Source organism: Phytophthora cinnamomi, assembly GCF_018691715.1.
Source record: "Phytophthora cinnamomi strain GKB4 chromosome Unknown Contig39, whole genome shotgun sequence".
Lineage (NCBI taxonomy): Eukaryota > Oomycota > Peronosporomycetes > Peronosporales > Peronosporaceae > Phytophthora > Phytophthora cinnamomi.
In genome coordinates, this window is record NW_027150972.1 from 995,365 (window position 1) to 1,004,192 (window position 8,828).

The 8,828-nt window shown below is 55.7% G+C and overlaps 1 protein-coding gene across 1 annotated transcript; it reads left to right on the forward strand.

Annotated features, from left to right (window-relative positions):
• Nucleotides 1-780: 780 nt before the first annotated feature.
• Nucleotides 781-5,493, forward strand: IUM83_10683 (helitron helicase-like protein; the record flags this gene model as incomplete). The annotated part of the gene is made up of 1 exon (XM_067935199.1): nt 781-5,493. One exon carries the CDS (start codon nt 781-783, stop codon nt 5,491-5,493), a length of 4,713 nt encoding a protein of 1,570 aa, XP_067791483.1.
• Between the last annotated feature and the right edge of the window lie 3,335 nt (nt 5,494-8,828).

The following is an 8,828-nucleotide window of genomic DNA, read 5'->3' on the forward strand; positions in this document are numbered from 1 at the left end:
CCGGGCCAGTGGTCGTGTATGGGACCGGCGCTCTAGGTGGACGCACCTATTTGCGCTTCTGTGTCCGCGGCGGGGCGCGTGTATAGGACCCTGGAAATGGCGACGGTGTTCTTAGACTTTATGTCTAACGCGTCATGTGACTCTGTTGCGTGTACGCAGCCCAGAATGGCTCGAACGAAAAGGAAATGGACGCGCGAGGAGATCGAGCAGGCCTTGCGGGACAACGAGCGTATCAACGCAACCCCGGCTGCCCCAGAGGAGCCTGCCGCGAAAAAGCGCCGCCAAGCGCGTCGGAGGGCTAAACGATACAACTTGAACAAGGAATTTCAAGCGCTTAACGTGGCAGACACAGCTGCAACGGTCACGGCAGTCCAGAGTCACACCACGGTCGCGATCACGTCTGCTGAGCCTCCACCAGTCCGCAGAGAACAGCCTGCGGCCCCAGCAGCAGCGCCTGTTGTTCCTACAGTTGTAGCGGCCGATGTCTGCGCAACGGAGCAAGTTCCCGGCCCGACCCCGGCGGAGGCAGCGCGTAGGAGGCGCGCAGCAATGACGGCGTCTCAAACAGAACGACGCCGCGCGCGAGATAGAGAGAGGGCCCGGGCCAGAAGGGCGAACATGACGGGATCCCAACGCGAGCGTCAAAGACGTAGAGATGCAGAACGCCAACGGACACGTAGGGCTCTACTAACCGAGGCCGAACGAAGCACAGCGCGCGAACAAAGCCGTGTACTACAGGCCAGTAGAAGAGCTAACCAAACCGAGCAACAACGGGAGATCATGCAGGAGACCGACCGCCTGCTACATGCACAACAGCGACAGCAGGAAACGTCTGATGAACGTCAAGAACGCCAGGAACGTGACCGTGTTCGCCAAGAAGATCGTCGGTCTGCGCTCAGCCAGGAAGTGGTCGAAGCGGAGAGGGCCGCCCGCCGGGAGCATCAAGCAACGGTTCGCGATGCTCAAGAGGAGGAGGAGAGAGAGGAGCGGCGACAACAGGAGCGTATACGGCGCAGCACCCTTCGCAGAGGCCATGCACTCGCGAACCAGGAGGATTTCAGAGTCTCCATGCTCAGTGGCGCCAATATCGTCGATGGGCGCCACAGACTGCCTCCGACTACGGTCTGCCCTCATTGCAACGCATGGAAATGGCCTGCAGAGTCCAAGAAAGGCTGCTGTTTAGAGGGAGCGGTGCAACTACCCCCACTACGAGCTGCGCCTCCGCGATTGCACCAGTTGTACACGGACGCCGAGTTTCGGCGCCGCATCCGAGCCTACAACCAAGTGTTTGCCTTCACGTCGATTGGGGCTTCCTGTAGCAACCGGTCCAACTTCAGGGACGTGAACCAAGACGAGAGCGTTGCTGGACAACGTGGTGTATACACGTATCGTATTCAAGGAGCCATGGGGCACTACTTGGGCTCTCTACTTCCGCGTATCGATACGTTCACGAACGAGCCCATGCCCCCCAAGTTTGCCCAGATCTACATCGTCGATCCAGACATGCAACAACGTGCGGAGCGACGCCGAGGTATCTTCGCTGACCTCCACCCTGGAACGCTGCTGGAGATCGAGCAAATGATGGAAGAGTCCAATCCGTTCGCGCAACAATTTCTCAACTTCGCGGAGAAGCTGCGCGCCGACCAGGCAGCAGGAAAGGAGGTGGTTGATATGGTGTTCCGGCTACACGAAAAGAGGTCGAACCCGCGAACTCACAACCTCCCCACGGTTTCGGAAGTTGGAGCGACTCTTATCGAGGACGGCAACTTGGACAGTCCGCGGGACATCCTTCTGCGTACTAAAGATCACTCGCTGCTGCGCCTCTTCGAAACACACTCTGTGTATGACCCGTTGCAGTACCCACTACTTCTTCCGCATGGAGAACTGGGTTGGACCTACACAGACGTGTATGCGAACAACGTGGTGCGCAGAAAGAAGCGTGAAATGTCCCTCCGCGAGCACGTAGCCTACCGCTTATTCCAGAAAGTCAGTGACGAGTCGGTACTACACCAAGGTGGACGATTATTTCAGCAGTACTGCGTAGATCAACGAGCCAAGTGCGAGCAGGAGCAACTGCGTTGGGTAGCATCCCATCAAGCTGAACTACGGGCCGATCAGTACAGCGGGGTTCGAGACGCGCTTCTAAGTGAAAACACGGCGGTTCTGCGCGAGGGCGAAGCTCTGCTGACGGAGTACAACCGCGAAACTGGGGCGCTACAACACCCCGATGAACCGCAGCGTCGCTCGGGACACTTCCTGGACCAAATTGGCAAGCGCATCGTTCTACCAGCCACGCATTCGGGGAGTCCGCGGGCCATGTACAAGTCTTACCAAGATTCCATGGCTATCGTGCGAGAGTACGGGAAACCGGACGTCTTCGTCACTATGACGTGCAACCCTACGTGGGACGAGATCCAGGAGAAGATACCGGAGCCAAACCAAAGCGCACAAGACCGCCCGGACATCGTAGCCCGCGTTTGGCAGCAGAAATTGGCGGCGATGCTGAAAGACTTGGATGAAGGCGTACTGGGACGTGTTCTGGCGAGGATCTACGTAGTGGAGTTCCAGAAGCGGGGCCTCCCACACGCACACATTCTGATTATTCTTGCAGACGAAGACAAGCCGCGTACAAGACAAATCATCGACAAGTTGTGCTCTTCGGAGCTCCCGGACGCCGAGATCAACCCCCAGCTGTACGAGACCATCCTCACTTGCATGATGCATGGTCCATGTGGCGCGGCGAACCCCTCCAGCCCCTGCATGAAGGACGGAAAGTGCACGAAGGGATACCCGAAGCCGTTGGTAGAGGTTACCCAAGGAAACGTGAACGGGTTTCCTGTCTGCAGACGTCGCCGCCGGCCTCCAGGAGTACTCAAGTTCAAGGGAAGGGAGTACGACAACGCCACCATTAACCAATGGGTGGTCCCGTACAATCCCTACCTTTCGCAGAAGTACAACTGCCATATCAACGTGGAGGTTTGTACGGCCCTCACGGCGGTCAAATATCTGTACAAGTACGTCTACAAGGGGTCCGACAAGGCTGTAATAACTGTGGAAACGGTGGGCGGGGAGTCGAATAGCGCAAGGATGGATCCCAACGAGATTCTTCGGTACCTGAACGCAAGGTATATATCTCCGATAGAGGCATGTATGCGGCTTCTCGACTTCTCCGTTCAAGGCAAGACGCACTCCATCGTACAGCTGACTATCCACCTGGAGAACGAGCAATTTGTGACCTTCCGTTCGAGCGACAACCCGGATCGAGTTCTCACGCGCGGTCGCCACTCGATGTTGACCCGCTTCTTCGAATTGTGTGCGAGCGAGGCCCCGGAGAACCAAGTTGCAAAGACCATGGTGTACCAAGACATTCCGAAGCTATTCCGATGGGATGACAAGGCAAAGAAATGGGTTCGTCGCAAACAATACCAAGCGGCGCTTGGGCGGATGGTTCATGTGACCCCTCGGGACATGGAGCGGTTCTACATGCGTGTACTGCTGTGTCACCGGAAGGGACCTCAGTCCTTTGCCAAGCTTCGGACAGTGGATGGTGTTACGTATGCGTCGTACCGCCAAGCCGCACTCAAACTGGGCTACCTTGAAGACGACGCAGAATGGATTGCGTGTATGGAAGAAGCCGCTGCCTTCAAGATGCCGTACCAACTCCGCCAGCTCTTCGCGACGATCATTGTTTATTCTCAAGTTTCGGAGGTTCGCGTACTGTGGAATCGATTCTACGAGGTTCTTTCTGAAGACTTCGCGCACACATACCGGGGCTTGGAAGGACAGGAGAAGGAAGACATGATCAGGTTCCACACACTCAAGGACCTTAACGACCTGCTCCAAATCAATGGCTACGTAGTGGCGGACTTTGACCTCCCTCAGCTGGATGACTACCCGCGGCTGGTGCTGGATTCGCTGCTGCGGAACAACCTCATTCGACGCGAACTGGAGGGGTACCAGCACTCTACCCTTCAAGCCATTGTGGACCAAGAAAGCCAGCTGAACGACGGCCAACGAGCTATTTACGACGAAATCATCCAGGCGGCCGAAGTACCAGTTCAAGGCAACAAGCTGTTCTTTATTGACGGCCCGGGAGGTACAGGAAAGTCAACTCTGCTGCGGCATATCCTGGCGAAGGTGCGACTGTCCGGGAAGATCGCGATTGCTGTGGCTTCGAGTGGAATTGCTTCGCTGTTGCTCATGGGTGGGCGCACAGCGCATTCAACGTTCAAGATACCTCTCAAGCTGAACGACAAGTCGACGTGTGCGATTTATAAACAATCGCGCCTCAAGATGTTGATCGAGCGGGCCAGTTTGGTTATCTGGGACGAAGCTCCGATGACTCACAGGCACGCCTTCGAAGCGGTCGACAGGTCTTTGCGTGACATCATGGGTAACGACCAGGAGCCTTTTGGAGGAAAAGTATTTGTACTTTCGGGTGACTTCCGCCAGATTTTGCCGGTGGTAGTGCGCGGTACACCTGCAGAGACCATCGACGCGTGTCTGAAGTCATCTACGCTCTGGCGACACTTCAAGCAGCTGCATCTCACGGAAAACATGCGTGTACAATCGGCAAGTAACGACAGCAGCGCCGCAGAGCTCGCAGCTTTCTCGGAGTTTCTCCTACAAGTGGGAGAGGGTAGACACGAGGTCAACAGGTCCCTGGGCAGGGACTTTGTGAAGATTCCGCGCGATATGCTGATCGACAACATCTACGAAGAGGGTGACGACATTGAAGACGAAGAAATCACACCTGGAGCTGTTCCACGGGGTTTGAAGAACATTATTGATAAGATGTACGCCGCCATCAACGATCCCGAGGTTGCTACGGACGAGTACTTCGCCAACAGGACCATCTTGACGACTACCAACGCCGTGGTGCACCGCATCAACCAAGCTGTCTCTGAACGACTCTCCGGGGAGGCCCGCGAGTATCTATCGGTGGATTCCGTGGATGACGACAACGAAGGCAACTTTTTTGAGCCGGAGGTGTTACATTCGGTGACTATCAACGGTATTCCTCCACACAAGCTTACATTGAAGGAAGGCGCCCCAATTATGATGATGAGAAACCTGAACCCCGACTTGGGCCTCTGCAACGGAACGCGACTACGGGTTGTCCAGCTCAAGCCCCACGTTATTCATGCTACCATCATGACTGGCGAGCGCATAGGCCAAAACGTTCTAATTCCAAGGATCGTCTTCGTCAGCGATGGGGACGCGCGCGAGTTCCCCTTCCGCTTGCGACGCAAGCAGTTTCCAGTTGTACCAGCTTTCGCCATGACCATCAACAAAGCCCAAGGCCAAACCGTCCAGAACCTAGGTTTGTATCTGGCGACACCCTGCTTCTCCCACGGACAGCTCTATGTGGCGCTGTCGCGGGTTACATCCAGGTCCAAGTTCAAGGCTTTAATCGAGTATCCAGAGCTGGAGGAAGACGACGGAGCATACACTGACAACATTGTGTACAGGCAGATATTCGAAGATGCTTAGGCGGAGTAGGCATTCAGCAGTACACACTTCATAATTACATAAATACATGTCTTTTTTGGAAGTGCGTTTCACATTAGCAATGCATCCCTTTGACGAAACCATCGCCCGCCGGAGCGAAGCGGAGGCGGGCATACCCATACCCCAACGACAAATCCGTGCTTAAGCGAACCAACCAGCCCGCCGGAGCGAAGCGGAGGCGGGCGGTCCACACTACTGTGGCCAAACCCACACCCACCGCCGCGAAGCGGCGGCGCTCGGCTAGTCTACTACAACTAACAGAGTATCCTGTAAGTTTGTCCACTGTTCGTTTGTTCCCGCCCTTGGGGCATCAGCCTACCGTCGAGCATCGTCGGGGGAGCGCCCTTCCCGCCTGGCGACAGTGTATTAGTAACCTACCCTATGGCATCCCACCATCCTTTTGACTGGCTAATCTATGCCCGATATTACAAAAATAGCCTTGCGTTATATTTATAACGCCCTGTGATTGGCTGAAATTGCCTCCGCGCTAAATTTTACGTTTTTGAATTCGAATTCGGGCGCGGCGAAGCGACGCAGCGCGCGGACGTCGGGCGCCACAGCGGACCCCACCGTCCGCGAGCGCCGCACAGCGACGACGGTGCGCTGTGTGTGCGCGCATAGCAACATGTACATGCGCCCTAAAGTCAATAAAGTTAATAGACGACAACCTTCTGGGCCTGAGCGTTGACTGGATAAATACATTATATATTATTACTGCACTGTGATTGGCCAAAACCCTCTCTGTTAGAATATATTGTTATTCGGGGTGCCACACACATTTCGCGATACAGCGTGCGAAATACAAGACGTGCGCTGGACAGGGGTGAACTCGGACCTTCAAGCACCTCCCACACGACCTTCCAGCACGCCGGACCTTCAAGCATGCTGGACATTCAAGCACCGAACGCGATCGCGTAGTAGTGGAGCGAGCTGGCACAGCGAGCGTAACGGAGTGGGACAAACGGTAGACCAAGTAGTGGAGCGAGCTGGCACAGCGAGCGTACCGGGTTGCGACCAACAGGAAGTCAAGTAGTGGAACGAGCTGGCACAGCGAGCGTAACGGGTTGTGACGACCAGTAGACCAAGTAGTGAAGCGAGCTGGCACAGCGAGCGTAACGGGTTGGGGCCAAGTAGTGGAGCGAGCTGGCACAGCGAGCGTAAAGGGTTGAGACGAACGGTATATCCAGTAGTGAAGCGATCTGGAACAGCGAGCGGAACGGGTTGCGACCAACAGGAAGTCAAGTAGTGAAGCGAGCTGGAACAGCGAGTGTAACGGGTTGTGACGAACGGTATGTCCAGTAGTGAAGCGAGCTGGAACAGCGAGCGGAACGGGTTGCGATAAATGGTCGTTCAACTACGCCGGACCTTCATACACGTCGGACCTGCAAGGCCGCAGGACCTTCAAGGACCTACAAGTACCGAGCGCGATCGCGTAGTAGTGGAGCGAGCTGGAACAGCGAGCGTAACGGGTTGCGACCAACAGGAAGTCAACCAGTAGAGGGAGCTGGAACAGCGAGCTGGAACAGCGAGTGTAACAGGTTGTGACGAACAGTAGGCCAAGTAGTGGAGCGAGCTGGCACAGCGAGCGTAACCGCCTATGACTGACCACACACACACCGCCGCGAAGCGGCGGCGATCGGCTAGTCTACTACAACTAACAGAGTCTTCGGTGTGTTTGTCCGTCAGTCCGTCCGTTCTCTGTCTTCGGGCCTTAGCCTACCGTAGAGCATCGTCCTACCGCCCTGCATTAACGCATTAGTAGCCTGCCCTATGGCATCCCACCATCTTCGGGACTGGCTTATTTTTGCGTGATATCTATTCGTCCTGTGATTGGCCGATTTGGGCTCTGCGCTAAAATTTCTTTTTTGAATTCGAATTCGGGCGCGGCGGAGCGACGCAGGGCGCGGACGTCGGGCGCCGCTGCGAGCCCCACAGGACGCGAGCGCCGCACAGCGACGACGGTGCGCTGCGTGCGCGACATAGCAACCTGTACATGTGCGCGATAGCGCTATAAAGTAAATAGACGACGATCTTCTGGGCCTGAGCGTTGACTGGATAAATACATAATATATTATTACTTCATTGTGATTGGTCGAAACTCTCTCTGTTAGAATATATTGCTATTCGGGGTGCGACACACATTTCGCGATACAGCGCGCGAAATACAAGACGTGCGCTGGACAGAGGCCTTCCAACGCGACTTGCAGGACCTTCAAGCACATCCCGCCCGACGTTCAAGCATGCTGGACATTCAAGCACCGAACGCGATCGCGTAGTAGTAGAGCGAGCTGGCACAGCGAGCGTAACGGGTTGCAACGAACGGTATATTCAGTAGTGGAGCGAGCTGGCGCAGCGAGCGGAACGGGTTGCGACGAACGGTATGTTCAGTAGTAGAGCGTGCTGGCACAGCGAGCGTAACGAACTGTACACCCGCCGGAGCGTAGCGGAGGGGGCTATAACAAATAGTGAAGCGAGCTGGAACAGCGAGCGTAACGGGTTGGGTCGAACGGTATGGCAAGTAGTGAAGCGAGCTGGAACAGCGAGCGTAACGGGTTGCGACGAACGGTATGTTCAGTAGTGTAGCGAGCTGGAACAGCGAGCGGAACGGGTTGGGGCGAACTGTAGGCCAAGTAGTGACGAGAGCTGGAACAGCGAGCTGAACGGGTTGAGACGAACGGTATGCCAAGTAGCGGAACGGGTTGCGCCGAACTGTAGACCCGCTGGAACGATGCGGAGGTGGCTATGACAAATAGTGAAGCGAGCTGGAACAGCGAGCGTAACCGCCTATGACTAACCACACACACACCGCCGCGAAGCGGCGGCGATCGGCTAGTCCCCTACAACTAACAGAGTATCCTGTCAGTCTGTCTGCTGTGTGTCGGTTCTCTGTCTTGGGGCCTTAGCCTGCCGTAGAGCATCGTCGGGGGAGCGCCCTTCCCGCCTGGCGACAGTGTATTAGTAGCCTACCCTATGGCATCCCACCATCCTTTTGACTGGCTAATCTATGCCCGATATTACAAAAATAGCCTTGCGTTATATTTATTCGTGCTGTGATTGGCTGATATTACCTCCCCGCTAAAATTTATGTTTTTGAATTCGAATTCAGGCGCGGCGAAGCGACGTAGCGTGCGGACGTCGGGCGCTACAGCAAGCCCCACAGGATGCGAGCGCCGCACAGCGACGACGGTGCGCTGCGTGTGCGACATAGCAACCTGCATATGTGCTCTAAAGTTAATAGTGGCCGACCTTCTGGGCCTGAGCGTTGACTGGATAAATACATAATATATTATTACTGCTCTGTGATTGGCCGAAATCCT